General features: G+C 35.5%; 2 protein-coding genes across 3 annotated transcripts; one reads left to right on the top strand and one right to left on the bottom strand.

Moving 5' to 3' along the window:
- Window positions 1-430: 430 nt before the first annotated feature.
- LOC107046395 lies at window positions 431-13,042 on the top strand. Of its 2 annotated transcripts, XM_015269006.2 has the most exons (10): window positions 431-1,014; window positions 6,023-6,247; window positions 6,310-6,385; window positions 6,898-7,085; window positions 8,041-8,185; window positions 8,394-8,609; window positions 8,675-8,793; window positions 9,849-9,984; window positions 11,264-11,547; window positions 12,787-13,042. In XM_015269006.2, the coding sequence occupies exons 1-10, from the start codon at window positions 518-520 to the stop codon at window positions 12,791-12,793; spliced, it is 1,893 nt and encodes a 630-aa protein (XP_015124492.1). In that variant the 5' UTR covers window positions 431-517; the 3' UTR covers window positions 12,794-13,042. The 2 variants fall into 2 exon arrangements, with proteins under 2 accessions (XP_015124492.1, XP_028982521.1); XM_029126688.1 differs by lacking the exon at window positions 12,787-13,042 and having other exon boundaries at window positions 11,264-11,551.
- On the bottom strand, window positions 12,553-20,109 carry LOC107046396 (uridine-cytidine kinase-like 1). The gene is made up of 9 exons (XM_015269007.1): window positions 19,886-20,109; window positions 19,565-19,689; window positions 18,150-18,320; window positions 17,976-18,082; window positions 17,591-17,761; window positions 15,480-15,551; window positions 15,144-15,395; window positions 13,848-14,243; window positions 12,553-13,012 (listed from the first exon to the last, which is right to left on the bottom strand). The coding sequence occupies exons 1-9, from the start codon at window positions 19,936-19,938 to the stop codon at window positions 12,689-12,691; spliced, it is 1,671 nt and encodes a 556-aa protein (XP_015124493.1). The 5' UTR covers window positions 19,939-20,109; the 3' UTR covers window positions 12,553-12,688.
- Between the last annotated feature and the right edge of the window lie 595 nt (window positions 20,110-20,704).

Below are 20,704 nucleotides of genomic sequence, written 5' to 3'. Positions count from 1 at the left end.
TTCCAGCATTCCCTCAACTACTGAAAAAAAATCATAAATCCAGTCAAATTACGTAAGCCATAAGAAGTATATTAATATCGACAATTATCACACTAATGAGTGGCATAAACCTTCCCTATCGAATAATTGAAAAAAATTCCGTCCTGTTATTCTGTAAATCAAACGTAAATAATGAAAACCTCTACAATTTCTTAACAATTCAACTCATTCCAAGATCATTTAGATCACCGAAAAATGCAGGAATTGAATATGAAATTTAAAAACTAAATTGTATTAAAAAAATCATTGCATTAGTATGAAAGTGATGTTGCTCATGCACTCCAACGATCAAACTCACATTAATCATGAAAATTAGCATCAGTGGCATCATCCAGTGACATTGGAATGCGAAATAAAGAACAGTCAAGACTACTGTGTCGCGAATGCCAGGCTGATTCCATTCATCTCCGTTACCCCTTGAAATTCCCCGGTTACTCATTAAGAATCCAGATAAATAAATGATAAATATTATTTAAAAATGCCGGGTGGCGTTGTCTTTCTCGTCTGCATTCCAACATTATCGCATGAGCACCAATTGATCTTCGGAATCCCAGTAAAAGTGTCGAAGAAGAATGAGAAGCCTTCATCGAAAATTGGAGCAAAGGTTGATCTGAGACTGAAAGAAATGAGAAGCCGGGATTTGATTACGATTGGGGATGACTCTGACGGTGATATTGATGATGGAGACGAGAACGAGGCTACTGAGCCGACTTTTAACGCGAGGAAGAGACTGAAAACTCGACTAGGTTCTCCAGGGCCTAGTAGAACGAATGAATCTCCGGTTTTTGTGCCCATGGAAACTGTTCTGGATGAATTATTGAAGAAGCTGAGGGTAGAACATGTCGTGTGGTGCAAAGATAAGGGGAATATGTATTATGAAGTCATTTTTCCAGTACCTGCTGGAGATCCCTGTGAGAATTGCCTGCACTGTTTGACTGAGATGGGGATCGGGAGGCGAATGAATTCTATTGTGAGGTATGTTATTTTTTCCCCAATGAAGTATCATAACCGTTTGACTTTTACGCGTTCTAATTCTTCTTGGAGACGACGTAGAATGTTCTGAAATGTACAAATACAAAGTTTGGCAGTCATGTGTGTATGTGCAGGTGTCCGCCGGCACCCTTTGAGAGATTGATTTTTCACATATTAACGGCTTTCGTCACCTCCGCGGGGATTCCCCGCAGTGTTATTTAGACTTTTGCGTTGTCGAATTCACTCTACACTGCCCGGGCGCGTTTAGCGAGTTTTCGACAACGTCGCGTCATGGGCAATTTCATTTAACATGGGAAAAAATAATTCATCTGTGCGAAATCATTCATTTTCTTTAGGAATTTTGGGAAATATGCTGTTCTAAAAACTACTATAATTTTTTAGACACTTCAATTAAGAAAGTCATTTTTTTTCAATCTTTCCGGTTAGCCAGTCAATTGTAATTAAAGAAAAACGACGCGCGGCGGACTCTCCCTCATAGAGTGACCAATCTAGGGTTGAATAATTAAGGCTCGACTCCATTATCTCCCGAACATTATCTAGCTTTTTAGTTCAATTTTTATCGCGAAATTTCAACTCGACGCTCTGTCACTCACAGACCCCCGAAAATTATGAATTTAGATTGAAAAAAAAGTTTAAAAAATCTGAACATTTTGAAAGAGTTTTTTAAATTCTGTAGTGAAGTGTGGTAACCTACGATAAGTGCAATTTTTTGGAAAAATTTTCTATTGCTTGAATCAAAACTTCTCTTAAACGTGGTCAAATTTTTCAACTTTTCTGAAAAAGTTCCATTTTTGCACTTATCCTAGTTTACCACTTCACTACAGAATTAGTATTGAGGAATGAGTTCAATAGAGGAGATATAAATAATGTATCATTACCGTGGCAAATGGGGAGGACAGATGAAATAATAAATCCTTTGGCACAGCGCAACCAGACGATTGTACGAAAAGAAGCTCTCTGAAAACTTTTGTTATATTTTTAAGAATTTTTTGGTGACGCTTTTACGGAGAACTACTAATCACTTACACCAATCTTCTCAATTGAAAATTGTGCTGTCCAGCAAGACAAGTCTTCAATTCCCGACAAAAGTGACAGCTTATCGCCAGTACAATTAACAATGAAGAAGATTGGCGTAAGTGATTATTAATTCATCGTAAAAGTGTGATAAAACAAGCAACGCGACTGAAGCCCTTGGACAGATTACATATGACTGCTACTCTCCGCGTATTTTTTTTCTCCTATTTTCATTTCTACCAATTTCATTGATAGTAGGCTTCAGAATGGATCCCAATGTGTTTCTAGCAAATGAAGGCATAAGGATTACCATTTTTTGAAAATATTAAGGCCAATCCCATTCATACTTCATGATAAAAAAAAATTTTTTTTGTCAAGAATTTTGGGTGAATTGTTCCATCTCAAGAACTAACAAATATATCGCCCTAAAATTTCATATAGGAATGTTTCTTGACAATCCTGACTAGAAGCCAAAATTTGAAAAGGTTTCCCTGACTGCTACCCATGTCATAATGTGCAAAAGTGAATTCCGACCAAAATAAATACAAAAACGACGATATCTCGAAAAATTTCAATGTGATGGTACACATATTTTGTTGGATCTAGATAGATCACATCAAAACGCACATTTTGAATAAAAAAATTGGAATCGGATCAGTAATTTTTGAGATATTGAGCAAAAGAGTTCCACATGCAAAGTTGAAAATCTCCGAAACTACTGATCATTTCATTCATCCGGAATCCCAAACTTTGTTGTATTAGACCTAAAATCATACCAAGTTTTTATCTCGATTATTTTTCAAGTTATCGTGCGAACAAGCAATTTCAGTAAAAAAAAAATGAAAAAAAATCGAGAATAAAACGACATTGCTCAGGGTGTAGTGGTCTTTTTTCAATCAAGTTAAATAGGTATCATCATGACGAGTATTTTGAAAAAAAAATCGAATGGTTCAGGAGATATTGGCAAAAAACTATTTTCAAAGAATCGCAATATCTCAGGAACTGCTCAACCGATCGAGCTGAAATTAAACACAAATTTGAGTCTCAGTAGTACCAATTAGCAGTCAGAATTTATGACCGTCATATATACGACTGCTATGTGACGTCGTATTTGTTTTTCATAATTTTAGTAGTTTTACATTGTCACAGCTATTTAGCTGGAATATGACGGTCACATAGAATCGATGCTACAAAAAATGTTGAAAAATTAAGAAGCCATTATGAAGAATGTGACGGTTTTATTGCTTCTTAGATGAAATATGACGGTCACGTAGAATTTGTATCACTAAATTTGTCATAAAATTGAGGAGTAACCATGATCTACTTAGTTGGAATATGAGGGTCAGATGTTAATGCTGTCATAATAATCATAATAATAATGTGACGGTCATATGACGTGTTACTGACGTGTCACAAAATTTTTGCATCCCTAATTTTGGGCTTTGTGCAAAATTTCAGCCTAATCAGGCCATTCGTTTTTGACAAAGCGATTCGGTTGGAAAAGATTATTCGCAAATATCTAAAAAACCATTCAATTGATTTCAATAATTTTTCTTTCAAAATATTCATCTGGATGTTTTCCAATCCTATCAATAAAAAAATATATATTCAAATTTGACCGACTGTAATGATTAGATGGGTGAGGTGTTGCTCCGGCGGACATCCAAGCTAAGCAGCGTTGAGCTGGGTTAGTACTTGGATGGGTGACCACTTAGGAACACCTCGCTCGCACAAAAATTACGGGCGTAGGTACGGTGTAGCGGCCTAGTGTTTTCTCCATCTAGTCAGTGTGACAGCTGGATCTATTAGGGCACTGCACAATCGGCCGGCTGTGCGACTGGGGTTTTACATGGTTTCCCGTGCAGTCCTAGCTCGAATGGGGCACAGCTAAGAGTAAGACGGCCATGATACCGCAGATAACAATGAGAGGAAAAGAAAGGAGGGGAGGCAGGCTAGAGAAGGGGTTTCAAATCGAGAATTACTTCGATAAAACCAATAAAATAGAAAAAATAAAAATAAAAAAATATATATTCAAATTTCAGACAAAATCTTCCAAATATTTCCATTTCTCGGTTTTTCACTTAAAATTCTTTCACTTTCTATCCTTCTTGCGCTGAATCTGCAAAGAAGATTGGTAATGAGTCCTGAAAGAGTCCTAACAGATTGTATGGGTGATTATCTGCAAATTGTTATTTTCTTGTCCTTCAAGTTTTCCAATCTCAAAATGATGAAATAATATTCAAATTCCTCCGGATGCCGGGAGACACTATGACATTCCACCGTTTCAAAGTATACAAAATATACAAAGTATACTTTCATGAGCAATTTTCAAAGGAATAACTGTTTTACGCTCACCAGGAAGATCAAAAATTTAGTCTCACAACTATAGTACTATTTAAAAAAATTTGAATTCAACTATTGACGCGCATACCAAAATTCTGTAATGAAGGGGTAAGGCCCAGTATTTACACTAGTAAAAATTAACTAGACACATGTGCCCATCCAGGAAAGACTACTCGAGAAATGAAAAAGATGAGCGACAAATTATTCTGTGACTACCATGGTCTCATGATTGTTACATGTCGTGTAATTTCTTAGCTAATTTTTTTCATTAAAAAAGTAACATTCCATTGCCTGAAACTCATCATCTTAAGAGAGCTTTCAATTCAAAGCTGGCGCGAAGTGTGATTAGGTTTTAACACAGAATGTCACAACCGTGTCATATCATACATAATCGTGTGGGAGGGGAGTTGTATCATCACTAAGGTATTTAGAAAAATGTTTTAGGTGTTTAAATGGTGCAAACTCGGAGTAATACCCAGATCGGTTATCAACAACCGCTGAATACACCTGTGCTGCGTCAGAATTGATTGTTGAAAAAAACCCAAAGTGATCTCTGCAAATGAATATATGATACTCGAAAGATGTCAAATAAATCAATAAACTTGTTCTATCATCGAAAAATTAAATTCCGTGATTACAAGACGCAGACTTGTCAAGTTTAGTCACCACCGTGGCAGTGAGAAACCCGTAATACTCTATTACTCTAAATCCTTTGAAGTTGTAGTAGAGTGGTGCTAGAACTATACTTCTGGACCATTATGACATATAGAAACGTAAAAAAATTACTCTACAGACATATTCAGATTTTGAAAAATGTACGAGGTGAAAAATCACAATTTGCAGAGAATCACCCATATCGTGTACATTTTGAGTATTCGTAACCAAGAATTAAAAACTAGCCGGTATTCACACATTGAAAAATAGAAAATTTTTCTTCCACAAGTTCTGGTTGTTGTTCTGGTGAGTTATTTTTCGACACCAATATATTTGACTTTTTTATGATAAACTGGAGTATAAGTATGAATAGGCTGTGGCCATTCAATAGGGAACTTGCGTGAAGCTCAATTCTTTCTAATTCCCCTATTCACACATTCCTCGTACCATATGGATAGCTAAACGGCGAAAATTATGGAGAAATACTACCCAGATGTGTTACGATAATTAATTGAAAATCTGTTGTTTTTGAGGCCAATTTTTCGGTGATGACGTCACGAAGACGGACAGGTAACGCTGCATTGGTGGAAAAGAAGAGAGTGGGGAGTTGTCGTCCTCCATTGACCGAGGCGCCCTCAAGATTGGGTTAGGTCGGCTTGAGCGTTTCTGTGATTGGTCCAGCGTTCGACCGTCTGTGTGACGTCATTAGCAATCTCAAAGCGTTTGACATCTTCAACTTTTAACAATTAATTATTAATTAATGAGCAACATTTCAAACGTTTGTGAATGAAAAATGAATTATTCAGGTCCCAAACTTGAGATTAGAGAATTAAAAAAAATTCATGCAAGTTCCTTATTGGATTTTCGATAAGGAGCAAATGATGGAAAATTACTTAAATGTAAAAACTTCAAACAAAACTGTAGTTTTCATCTTTGGACTCAATTGGTCAAGAAATAAATGTTCTTTCAATAATTTCAGTGTGATCCCAACGCAATGCACGTACAGCAGTATGAACAGTTCAGGTCCCCTGCCCCTGCCCGCGAATCTCGCACAGAAGAAAGAAGATGCTGAAGATCGTAGGAACGCCTGGGAGGCCTTTGTAGGCTCCATCCGCTCAAAATTAACGGTGAAACAAGTCGTGGATGGAGTTCGAAGTGGGGGTGATCTCACATTCGATTATATTGCCCTCGTGGTAACCGCAGAGTAAGAATAATTATTTATTGATAATTCACCTATACAGGATAATCGAATTTTTCTCTCCTTAGTTGTCTAGCGGCACTTGGACTTGTTGAAAACAGTGCTACTAATGTCGTCGCTGCGATGCTCGTGTCTCCACTCATGGTAATTCCCATGCTTACTCTATTATTATGATAGCTGTTCTTATAGAATGAATGCAAATACAAAATAATTTTGAGCAAAGGAGATGAATTTCGAAATATCATGCAGATTATGACAAATACCATTAACACTATTTTTTTCTACAAAGGAACATTCAGTAGCGAAGCGGTAAAACGGTTTAAGTCGACTTAGCCCTTAGCTGAGTTCTCGAGGGATATCCTCGAATCTCAGGGAGATAACGAAATTTTCGTAATGACCATTTTTATAAAGTGAATTAAGGGCTACAAAAAAGGAAATGCCAAAATTCTTGCTATTTCTCTTGATTTTGACATATCCATTGAAAACTAGCTAATAGTCAAAATCGACTTGAATCGTTTTACCGCTTCGTTACTGGATTTTCTGCTAAATACCTGTGAACCGTCGTTTATCAAAAATATTTTCAAAAAAATTCTGCAAATTCGTTTCGGAATTCTTGACTTATCTCGTTATACATCTAAATTTGTTCTTCATCAAAGGGGCCAGTGATGTCGCTCACATTCGGGACAATAATCGCAGACAAGGATTTAATATGCATTGGATTGAAGAGCTTGCTCCTTGGCATATTTATTTCGATTTTATTTGGATTTATTTTTGGACTCCTTCTGGGAACCACCGAGATGCCTTGGGGATACAATGATTGGCCGACAGATGAAATGAAGGGAAGGTATTACTTATGACATTTTTTTGTTTCCGAATGGAAGCATTTTGTAATCGTTCAAATTTAAGTTTTGAATTTTTCGTGTTATATCGACCCATTCTGATCCAAAAAGTCCGAAAATGGAATTTTTAGACCGTGTCCGTACGTATGTATGTATGTATGCTAATGCATCGATGGAATTGAATGTTTTTTCTTCCTCAAATGTAGGTATTATTGAGCTCTATCAATAGCCATTAATTAAAATTTGATTTTTTTTCAATTTTATAAATTTTTAAAATTTTTCAAAAATTGGATTTTCTACGATAATTTTTAAAAAATGTTCTGAATTGATTGAATGATAGCTTAAAAAATTTGTTTGGATGTCCTTTTGACCGAGTTCGAAGATGAAGCTATAGCAATAATCGTTATTGTGATTTATTTGAAAATTTGCAAAAATTCTGTATTTTTTGGAAATCAGAATTCCCGGGATATCTTTGGGAATTGCAAATTAATAATTTGACGTATCTAATGGCTATTAGGCCATCATTTGTCATTGTAGTCAATGGCTGTCAGATTGTTAGTTACCATGATAAATTATCCATTCACTATTTCCTCTCTATCAGAATTATTTCTTAATTTTTATTAACAACGCTCTTTCAAAATGTTCAGTTTCTTGTTCTACTTTTTTTGATTGTACAATTATAATTTTTAGGAACTCCTGCGTGATGTAAAATCCAATGGAAATTGTGATATATTTTACATAATGAAGATGGAAAAACAATAGAGATAACGTTCAAAAGATAATCCACCCGGGCCTTAATAAAATGAAATAAATAATGAATTTTACATGATAGGAGGAAATGATGTGCAAAATAGCCATTCGGAAGCATATTGCTAATTTATGAGGAAAAATCTCAAGAGCAATTTCCCACTTGTTTTCTAATCAAATAGGTCAAACTTTCATTTTTTTTGCGTCGTTCAGAGGAAATTATAGATCACTATGGATGGGCATTCTCTGGGCTCTACCTTCAGGCACGGGAGTAGCTGTTGCTCTCCTCCAAGGAAGTAATGGTCCACTAATTGGTGTAGCTATTTCCGCATCATTGTTACCACCAGTTGTCAATTGTGTATGTTGAAATAAATGATCTATTATCTTATTGTAATGTCAATCAGAATGTGTGATTCCGGGAGAAAATATCAGTAAACGTTTATCGTTGGAAATTTCGTTGCCTAGAAAAAAAATCTCTTGAAATTTTCTTGGACAAAAATGATGATTCACCAATGAAGACAAAGACGAGGGATGAAATGAATGTAATTAAAAAAAATTATTTGAAGGGTCTTTTCTGGGCTCTTGGCTGTATCTGGCTGATATATCGCCCCATAAAAATGCCCCATATGAAAGGAGAGTCATACACAGACTTGAACAGTTCCTACGTATACGTCTACACGGATTATCTCCCTGTCGAGTTTTTCTGCAATGGGATAATTAGCGCCTGCTTGACCTTCATCAATGTCATGTGTATTTTTATCACTGCGATAATCGTACTCAAGGTAATAAAAACCATACCCTAACTCAGATAATTCGGTTAGCAAATTAATGAGAGTGATTTATTCAGATCAAGGAAGTTGCAGCACCGTACACTTCAACGCCTGAATTACGAAGATTCTGGCAGCATGATATCAGAATGGCGAGGGACAAAAATACATCGAGGGATGTCAGTTCAGTGGACTCGAGGTGAAGGAAAATAAATCAAATTCATCTCCATAAATTTTAGGATTCAGTAGTAGAATAAATTGAAACGAGTTAAGCAAAAATCTTAATCTCCACTGATTCGCTGATTCCTTTGGAAATGAACAATTTGGACCGAAAATATCATATGATTTATGCGTAGTTGAGAAAATTTTCTACAAGGAAAGTCGTTATCCCGTTCATACTTCAATCTGAAAACTATAATTACCAAAATAATGATCATAATCAGTGAGAGGCGGTAAATTAACTTGAAACGTGGCAGTATTTTTACTTTCTCATTATTAACCCTAGATTGATCACTCTATGAGGGAAACCCCGCCGCGTGTCGTTTTTCTTTCATTACAATTGACTGGCTAACCGGAAAAATAAAATAAAAATGACTGTCAATTGAAGTCTTTAAAAAATTATAGTAGTTTTTAGAATAATATACTTTCCATAATTCCTAAAGAAAACAAATTTTTTCGAGCAGATGAATTGTTTTTCCCATGTTAAGGGGAAGCGGAACCCCTGTGTGTATATGAATTTTTAGAATTGTGTTTCTCTTGCAATTATTATTTTTTATTTATGAAACTACTTCATTGACTCAACAATGCAATGATCGAGTCGATAAAGTCATTTTATAGATATAAAGTAATAATTGTAGGAGAAAACCCAATTCTAAAAATTCAAATGAACACAGGGGTGCCGTTTCTCCTTAAATGAAATTGCCCATGACGCAACGTTGTCGAAAACTCGCTGAACGTGCCCACGCAATGTAGAGTGAATTCGGCAACGCTAGAGCTTAAATAACACGGCGAGGAATCCCTCCGGAGGTGACCAAAGTCGCAGGGTCGCGTTTGGTGACCAGACTAGGGTTAAAATATGTGAATATTTCGCAAATGAGGGACAACTTGGAAAAATTGTTGGGAGAGCCTTTTTTTAGCTAGGAAAATTTTCATTAAAAAAGCATCATTATTAATCGAGATCGTGTTACAATTTTTTGCTGATTTTTTCTAGAAGAAGAAAAAATTATGAAGAAATTTCTAACATTATTTTTTCAGCTTTTATGAAGGATTGAGTAAACCTAAACAACGGGCTTTGGAGAGGACTTTAAATGAAGCTGTGAGGGAAGCTATGAATGACGAAACATTCAGGGAAGTCAAGAGGTTGAGCTATGGACAACATGGACCCGACGATGTAATTATCTATAATTTCATCTTCAAAAAACTCCAACTTCCTCAGCCATGAACGGTCATAACAGCAATTTTAATTAGAATTAAAAAAGGAAAGAATCGTAAGAGAAAAAAATAATTCTTCCACTATTTGTCAACGTTTCGAACACACAAAGTGTCCTTCATCAGGGCATTCATTTATTCTCTATTTATCAACCCATCAGGTCTTCAAAGGTTGTGACAAAAATATCTTAAACCAAAGAAATCTCAAACCTTGAAAAGCCACAACAGTAAACAGACACCTGTTGGAGCCCTTCATAACTGTCAACAGCAAGTGACATATGAAAAACCTATCTATAATCTCAAAAATTCAGAACAAGTGGATTCAACTCAACCATTGAAATTCAATGAAAATTTGGAGGAATTTCTTTATGAGATTGAGAAATTTTTCTAGCCAATCTATTCATTTTTTCACTTCACTTATGCGTCTGTCTCGAGCATGCGTGATTCGAAAGAAGGAATTTCAAAAAACATTTTTTCGTGGCCAAGGAAATTATCTCAAAGTTTTTCAACGTTTTCTCCTTAAAATTAATGACTATTGAAATTAACACGTAATTAACAACATGAAATCTCACCACTTGTACTGCTTCAATCCTTTCAGTTATGTGAATGGCTCGAGAATGAAAAAATGAACGAAAATTCGTATTCTTTTCTAATTCGTAATTCTTTTTCGGAAACTGAGCAAATATCTTACAAACAAACGTCTGTTGATAATTTTTCTTGATGCAAATTTGAACTTACACTGACAAATATCTTATATCTTATATCAAGAAACTTCTGGCTTGAAAATTTTCAAGAGTAAAATATCTTGAACTGAGAAAAAGGAACTTTCGTCAGATAATTTTGTCCTCGTATTGAAGATGAGGACAATTTCTTGATGACAAGAAAACCATTTCTCAAACCAAGTAAAATTGAATGAATTCATTAATAGTTTTTTAGCTTCAATCCTAAAATATTGTAATGCAAAAACCACTTGAACTGATTTGAGAACTCATTTTCTTGATATGAAGAAATTATCCTTATCTTTCAGACAAGTATAAAATTTCTTGGTGCATTTTTTTTCAGTGTGAGATATTATACGTTTGGTAATTTCCAAGCCACGAATTTCTTGATACAAGTAAAGAAGTAGTTATCAAAAAACACTTGTCTTCTCAGTGTACAGATGGGCCTCCTCACATCGAGCCGTTTCTTCCCTTTTCTACTGAATTAATTCTTTTAAAATAATCCTTTCATTTCCTCTGCAGATTACACCGAGATTGGGACTCGGTGTAAACCCTCCCGGCCCTTCCCACCAGCAAGACATGGGTCCGTCCCACCCAGCGGAAGGTTTGTCAAACCCAGAGAACACCAGTGAAGACTTGGCAGCGCTAGATCGGCTTATAACGTATCTCCTCGGTCAACAAAGCGGTAACCTAGAGAATTGGCGACGTTCCCGAAGAATGAGTGCTCGTGGCTACCGTCAGCTACGACCTAATGTCATTGATTCTGGTGCCAACACACGTGTACCCAACATTGGCACAACGCGCTTGTAATTTTTCCAATTTATTTCACAGAAAAATGACTCACCCCTTTGTTGTTTGCAAATAACTCTGAAGCTATTGAGCATGTAATCATTGCAGACTCAGAGAGGTGTAAGTCGTGTCTAAAAGTATAGCCTTTACGCCTCTTTGATTCTACTACAGTGATATAGGAAAAGGTGAAGAAAACTTTTACAGAAAATTCGAAGCGGCATAAAAGTTTCTTTTATCATTTTTCTCTCAAAAATTCAGTAGCGAAGCGGTAAAACGGTTCGAGTCCATTTTGATTATTGGCTAGTCTTCAATGAATATCTCGAAATCTGAGGGAGATAGCAAAAATTTTGTCTAAAATTTTTTTGTAGCCCTCAATTCACTCCACAGGAACGATCTTGACGAAAATTTCGTTATCTCCCATAGATTCGGAGATATTTCTCGGAACCTCTGCTAAGGGCTAAGTCGACTTAAACCGTTTTACCGCTTCGCTACTAAATTTATTCAAAACCGCAAAAACTCAACAAAATTTTGATTTTTCTTCAACTGATGGAGCAATTTCCTTCGTGTTTATAAAAATTTTCATTCGCTTACGCAAGTTCGTTATTCAAGGAATAAAATAGGCTGTGCATTGTGCAATAAATGTAGACTTTGGCGTAGGGTCAAATGGGGTCTAATGTTTCAAATTTCTCCATCATTTACCTGGATACCTCAAATTTTTTCTTTGCCACTGGATTCCATATATTTCCTTCACATTTCCCTCTAATTTTGTTTTCATTTTTAAGTCTTTTAGCAAATAAATTGTTAGTTCGAAAGTAAATCCCATAAGAGCCGGCTATAAGAAAAAATTGCTGTTTCATTTTATCGAAAATGTTGCAACGAATTTTTCTCAATCATGAAAAAGTTGGATTTCTGGAAAAGAGATAAACATGCTTAATCTAGTATTTTCCAAGATATTTGCAGAAGGTTTTCCGAGTTATCACTTCTCAATTTTCCCACTTAATTCCCATACAGAACAAGCATAATTTCTTTCTGTTGTCATTAATTTATTAATTTCATCTTGCCATATATATTGAAAATGTTCAATTGATACCTTAATACATCTGTAGAAATCTCTTTTCCTCCTCTTTGTCCTCAATATTTACATAAATTGATGAAAAATCATTCAAATTCATCGAAGTTGGAGGGTTCTGTACCGAAATATCTGTCTCCAAAATTCCCAATACCAGGCAGAACGTAGAACTTCTCGTTAATTTCAGGATCTAGGGCTGAAGTCACAATTTTAACACTGGGAAAGGCGTAAGCGATCGAGTGAACACCTGACTCTGCCATCAAAAGAGAAACCACAAGAATATTCTCCTCGGCAACATCGTGATCTAGGAGAACTCTTATCGCCATCATTGCTGCTGCTCCTGTAGCCACTGTTGCGTCCATTAAAATGACTCTGTAGTCCTTGATATCCTTTGGAAGACGTTGATAGTATAGCTGAAATAATAATGGAAATGATGATGTGAGTGTGACTGATTAAAATTGCATTAACGTCAGTAAATTCTGATGCTTTATTTTTACAATAGAGAAGAATGAGATTCATCTCATTGGGAAGCCACGAGTATTTAAGGTTTCAACTACTGTACCATTTCGATAGTTCTTGAGATATTCATGAAGCAAATTTTGAGATAAGCACTCTTTTACGGCCCGGGTGGATTATCTTTCGAACGTTATTTCGATTGTTTTTCCATGTTCATAATGTAAAATATATCACAATTTTCATTAGATTTTACATCACACAGGAGTCCCAAAAATTATGATTGTACAATCAAAAAAAGCAAAAAAAAGAACATTTTTCAAAGCGTTTTCAATAAAGATTAAAGAATAAGTCCGATGGAGAGGAAATAGTGAATGGATAATTTATCATGGTAAGAGGCGATCTGATAGCCATTGACTACTGTGACAAATGACGATCTAACAGCCATTAGATACATCAAATTATTAATTTACAATTTCCTCCCTATTGAGTTTATTTCCCAATATTATTCAACAACGCTCTTTGAAAATGTTCAGTTTTTTTTCAACGTTTTTTTGATTGTACAAGCATAATTTTTGGAGACTCTAGGGCTATGTAAAACTGAACAGCAATTGAAGATCATTTCAGATTATCAAAATTAAAAAAAACAACTAAGATCACGTTCGAAAGATAATCCACCCGGGGCTTAAACTGAAAGTTATCTTGGCTTTCTCCTGAAAATATTTTCGCCCTCTTCCAATGATGAGGAAAAATCTGTTGAATTCAGTGATTACTCGGCTGTAAACATGCATTTACCTCAGGCTCATCAGTGATGAGATTCGTCTGGATGAGAATCTTTCCAATTCTGATATCCTTGCATACATCACAAAGAGCCTGCTCCATAGTCTCTCCAGCTCGCAATATCGAGACCCCACATATCTTATCAGTTGCACCGCGTTTCCCATGGTAGGGAACACCTTGCGGTGTTTCCACAGTTATCTCCTCAAAAGGCAGTAGTGATAGGGCATATTCAATTACAAGTCGTATGAGACGACGGGAGTAGAATATGAACTCGTCTCTATCTGTGTGTTTGTTGCGAATGAACGTATGCAGTCCTTTAACTTGAGGTGTATCTGGTAACATGAAGAGGGACGAGGGCAGGGGTTGACCGATGTAAGAGTGAGCGAGTTTCTCTCGTAATTTGAAGCCCCTCTGGAAACATATTCATTACTTATTAATTTGATCTTATTGGATTGCGTCATTCGGTGGTGAATTGGTGGGAGGCTTTAAGTGGAATATCAAAATTTTGTTGATTGTACAAATATATCGAAAAAGAATGATTTCGGACCTGTGTCAATAGGAATTTAGACAACTACAAAGAAGGTCCTTTGACTTCTCTTGAAAAATCATTTAGTCAAGTATTTGTAGGGAAAAGTGGGGCCAAATGAAACAGCCGAAAAACGATTATTTGACGCAATTCAAGCAAAAAAGAATTTTTTTTATCAACTTTTGTTTATCAACTTTTTTCTATTATTGGGAGTACTGATGAGAATAATAATTTTCCATTCGTCTTATAATTAAATTGATTAGATTAAGCCGATTACATTTTTCTTTTTTTATTTGATTGAAATTCAGCATCACATTTTTCCTTTTTCTCCCTCTGGGTCTTTCCCTGGCTCTTGCTCTAGACATGGAATTTTGTTGTTTCATTTTTGACTCAATTAATCCATTGACAAAATCTTCTCCCGTCAAAACTTCTTAATAATTTTCCATTCTACTGAATGAAAAATTATTATTCTCATTAGTACTCTCAAGAATAAAAAAAGTATTTAATGAAAAAAAATTGTTTGCTTGAATTGCGTGAAACAGTCATTTTCCGACTGTTTCATTTAGCCCCACTCTCCCCTATGACATTTATTCACTCACAATCAATAATTTTGTGGAATAAAAATGTCTAGTGATTTTCTTTGAAACCGAGATATTTTTACAAAAAAATTGTTGTGACACGATAATATCATCATCTCAAATAGACAAAACAATTTGTAATTAACAGTAAGTGGGCTCAAATGTTTTTACTCTATAGTATTGAATTTTTTCAACGCAAAACATTACCAATTGTAGTTGTGTGTGAACGTGTTGCACAATGAGTTCGATGGCCACCTCATTGTCCCCTCCACGAGGAACGATGATATCCGCGTGAACCATAGAGGGTGCGATGTAATAATAATATGATGGTTTTACCATAGTGCAGTACTGCTTGAGGACACCCTCCAGGTCTCTCCCTCTCTGTGAAATATCTCGCTTCAGACGACGGGCGAGCCTCACATCTGCATCTGTATCTACAAATACTTTCATGTCACACATCTGGAATTTTTTAGAAAAAAAATTCAGTCAATTTGCTATGCTATTCCATTAATTATTTCCTGTTTTTCGAAGTTCGATAATGACCTTCAATACTTCTGAGTTGTAGAACGTGAGAATCCCCTCGAAAATTATCACATTAGCACCATACATTGGTTTCTGCAAAAAAAATACAATTTTTCGAGTGGTTTTTCAAACCATTATTTTTATTTAATAATGCATTAAGTCTTGAACGATTGTTAAAGTGTTGAAACCTAAATTATTTACAGATTCGCAAAACCTCTAGTTTTGAAACAATCACGTATGGAAAAATTTCGCCGGAAAGTGATTCGCGGTTGTTCGCCGATTCTACGGTAAAATTCCCCAGATTTTCTGCGCTTTCAATAGATTGTGATCTTTAAATGCAACTCATTCTGTTGAACTAGTTCTTGGAGAAATTCCTTGACTCAAATTTTCCTAGTTTTCTTATTGCATTTTTTTGCAATAAGAGAGGTAAAAGGCAGTGAAAATGACTTGGAAAATTTATGTTGTTGTTTAAATAGAAATATCTCAATCAAATAAGTTGTACAAGAAAATGAAAATCTATTGATTCGTTCTATTGATTATATTCTGTTAAACATTTCCCTTGGACAAAGCAAAACGCTCAGAAATCTGCGGATTAAATTGCTGAATAAATGTAGAATTAACTTTCTATATTTATTTTTGAAGTGATTTTATGACAGAGTAGTTTATGGATAGAATGTCAGGATACTTTTTTTTGTGAGGAATTCCTGTCGCTACAGAAAGATCAGATTTTTCTCTCGGAATATATTCTGAGGCATTTTCAACGTAATCTAAGGCAAATGTACGTATGCTCGTCCCTGTCCCTATGCTTGGTAAAATGTCGTCAGCTATCACTCTTTAAACATTCAGACAATCCCAAGACTCTATTACGAGTGAAATACAATTGAAGGTATTGTTTTAGTTGATAAGGAAAGTTATGGACATCAATAAACAATGATTTATTGAATAATAAGAGAGAAAAATCCCATTCACATCAACTGGTGCTACGACAGAGTGAATGTTGATATCTCCGTTATAATAGTAAAATGGGATTAAAAATCCCTTGACTGAGGTTACGGATAGTTAAAAATTCAATAAAAATGCATGAATTATAGTAATATCCTAATAATTACTAAAATATTGGCACTTAAAAGAATGAAAATAGAATTGATCCTATGCTCGTTTTGCAACCAACTGTCACCTAGTAACGGACTAAATGGATCAAGAAATCATTTAAAAGGTTGGACTGCACAATTGAAATATAATTTTGTACCTCAAAATATTTTGTAATGTTGCTTTATCACAAAATAGAATACTCACAATGTAATTAGTTCGCAGATAACCATTTCATATCCAAATCAGAAGAAGGGAATCGGGACATGTGTCAAACGTGCATGGGGACAAATGAGCAACTGTAGGGACATGCAACTTTCCACATTTATAGACGATTATTTATTAAAAAAGACTAGGGGAGAATGAAACAGTGGGGCAAAATGAAACAGCCAAAAAACGACTATTTGACGCAATTCAAGCAAAAACTATTTTTTTTTCATCAACTTTTTTTATTATTGGAAGTACTGTTGAATAATAATTTTCTATTCGTCTTATAATTCAACGGATTAAAATTCAATTGATTAGATTAGGCTGATTGCTTTTTTCTTTTTTCATTCGATTGAAATTCAGCATCACATTTTCCTTTTTCCCCCTCTGGGTCTCCCCCTGGGCCTTGCTCTGGACTTTAGATTTGGCTGTTTCATTTTTTTTCAATTAATTCATTGACAAAATCTTCTCCCGTCAAAACGTCTCAATAATTTTCCATTCAGTAGAATGGAAAATTATCATTCTCATCAGTACTCCCAAGAATAAAAAAAGTTAATAAGCAAAAGTTGATAAAAAACATTTAATAAAATTGCCTCAAACAGTCGTTTTTTAACTGTTTCATTTTGCCTCACTCGCCCCTTGTTATCATGATTAATATAGGTGAATTCCAATTCTGAAGGTTTTACCCTCTGATATCTAATTTAAAACATCGCACCTTGACACTCATTTCGATAGAAATACTGGATTAGTGATGTGTTCACCTGAGCTAGACGAACGTAGTATCATTTACACACATTTATATGAATTTTTCGAATATAAGTCCTCTGGTTATTTACCGTTCGATTTTCCCGGCTGTGGGTTACGAAATTATAAATAGGAACATCAGCCTTTCTTCCTTCTTTTAGTCTCTGTAAAGTCGTTTTCAATAATTCAAAGTCGAATGCATCAGGGTGATCAAAATTGTATTCATTGCGAGCTGCCAATTCGTGTTGTTTTTCATTAAGTACCTGCAACATTTGTCCTCTAAATCCCGCTCCATTGTTAATACACAAGTATTCAGCGAAATGATAAACTAACTCAAGGCAGATGTGATCAAATGAAAAATCAATAGATACTGACGTAATTCGAGGGCTATTGAGAAGAGATATGTGAGCATGCATTGTTTTACCTTACCACTACTGAGTTACTTCTTTGAAAAAAATCTTGAATCGGAATAATTACTTTGTAAAACGAATCCATGCTCAACAAAGTCACCCAAGGTACATCCAGAGATTCAATGATTTTGGTCGCCACTGTGGTTTTTCCAGAGGCACTCCCTCCACAGATTCCTAATGATTCATCATAATCATTCACTTTTGGAATTAAAACCAATACATGAACCAACTATATACGAACCAATAACGAATGGTTCGACCTGTTGTCCTGCTGAGTTATACCAGGGAGGTCTTCCAGCAGTGTATATAGTTCTTGATTTACTTCTCAGAATCGACTCAGCCGAAGTCTTTTTGCTCGACTGTGACATACTCGTCGTTCGTTGTCTCCGGGATCTAGGAGACTTTTGGGAACCTAAATCATCAGCATTTACAGGATGAAACTCAATATTCGTGGCTTTCAATTATGGGCAACGTAGGTAGCTAATATGAATTTAAATTTCGTTGAGACACCTTTTGTAATAATTATGGGTGCTCAGGTAGATATATGCGATCACCCTTCCAGCTCCTCCTTTCAAGAGGTATATAACTTAAAAAATCATAAATTCGAAACTTCCAATTAAATTCAAGAACGCATAGTCGGGTAATTTTTTATAACAAATGGACGCAGCTGGTATGTGAACCCCAAAAAGCCAAAATAATAAAATTACTCTCTGACTAAGTCACATTCATTTAGGTTGACCCCTAAATCATGAACATTCGTCTATGATTTTCAAACCGCTGAAACAATTGCGAAAAATGTGAAATTTCGTCAGATATTAGGTATTGATTTGACTCATCTATGTGCACAATTTTAGCTCGATTGGTCTATTTGTTTCTGATAAAAGAGAGCGATTCGGTTGAAATTTTCACAAATATCTAGAAAACTATGCAACCAATTTTAATTCTTTTAAATTGCGTCTCGACGTCTTCTGTAGCAATCAATCACAATATGCATAACACAGTTCTACAAAAAAATTTAGATGTTTTTTGCCCTAAGTATGAAATTACCACTTCTATACAGATTTCTTAACACTGAATCCGAATCTCTCCTCCGTTTCTGTCGCAATGCGATCGTTATTGCGGAAAAAATGTTAAAGTCTCAAAAAAGGAGCAAAACGTTTGTTTAAAAAACACTGTCCACTTTAATCTCATTGACTAGGTAAGCCGAAGGAAAATTTTAGATTAATTCATTAAAAATGCGACTCTGACTTTCGAACAAATCGAGAGACTGAGTTAAAATTTGGCATGAAGCTTTTCTTATAATTGCAATGGTTCGTGTTAAAAATTAACGGAAACGGGCGTCTTGTTCAGGAGATATTTTTCGTTCAATATGTCAAAAACTGTTTTACTTGAAACACAAACTAATTAAAAAACTATTCATAAAACAACTGAATCATTTGCCTATTTATGAATTTTTAACGACAATATTGAAAGAGCTCTTATGTAGAAAATTTTAAGTTCCACAGAAAAGACCTTTTGATATTTTCTTCAAGAACTAATCATTTCCACATAATCTTCTGAATAACAATAAGTATCATATACGTCAGTATTTGACTCAATTGCTACCCCGTCCCTACTGAACGAATCTCAGTATTATAAATTAATTAAGTTATTTACCTTGTGAAGGTGGCCTGGGAGATTGTGGAGTTGGTGTGGACAAATCACACCGGCATTGTTCACCATCTTGACTGGCAGCCTCCACTAGAAATGCGCTGCGATCCTCAAGACATAGGTCCCCATCACTACAATACATAAATCCAAATTCTCGTCAATGCTCACAATCTAATTCGAAAAGCCCTACTATCAGTCCTTCATTCGTCATCCAAGAACTATCACGTCAGAATTGACATTCCAAAAGCCCTACTCGTCATAAAAGAAAGCAGAATAAAAAGAACCAATGAAAATATAACAACAATAAAAAACTTGCAAAACAGTTACCTTTCAGAACTGGCGGAGCTGGGTGGCTCGAATTGCTGCATCTTCGCTGCCATTATTGCCCACCGATTTTTTTACCCACTTCAATAACTAATAAAATATTACTGATCCCCTGCTCCAGATTTCCATATACTTGAGCGGCTGCACTGCACCACGTTGTTGTTGAGCTCGGAATATGATCATTATGGCAAGTTCCTAATTAGATTGGGACCGCTAGTTACCGATGGCGGCGCTCGTTTTCACCAATATGGACGATTTTAGGCTTCTCATATACACGCTACAAGCCAAAATTGGGTTGATACTGTCTGTGTGCGGCTGTTATGTCGCTGGCCCTTCGTAACTAGGTGGCGTTATGCACACCTGGCGGGCAATTTAAATATTAGTCTGATCAGAATAATTGAATTTAAATAATTATTTTATCCTTCTTTTATTTTATACTGCGTATTTGGGGCACGTGTTTTCCGGAGAAGAACGATGCATTATTTCAATTTTCGAATATAGAGGTCCATTGGAAGAAAAGGAAAATATAGACCGTTGAAATAAACATAGGAATAAACACTCTGAAATAATATCGGGTTTCTGTTGATTTTTCTCGAGTCGCCATAAACATCGTAAAATTTTATGCGTCTGCTTTCCAAGAGGGTCCATGACTAATCATGAACAGACCTCCTTTTGTGTCCTTTGTTTCCTTGTGAGAAACGTCATTTTCTCCTGGAACACGTGTGTCCCAAAGTTGAGAGACTAGGCAACGTTGACTGCATCGCAACGTCGCCTAGCTTTCTCCCTTCAGTTTCTATTAGCATGTAAGAACATAGGAGATGC

Source organism: Diachasma alloeum, unplaced genomic scaffold, assembly GCF_001412515.2.
Source record: "Diachasma alloeum isolate Michigan unplaced genomic scaffold, Dall2.0 Dall_scaffold_01351, whole genome shotgun sequence".
NCBI lineage: Eukaryota > Metazoa > Arthropoda > Insecta > Hymenoptera > Braconidae > Diachasma > Diachasma alloeum.
This window is presented reverse-complemented; position numbering and strand designations above follow the sequence as displayed.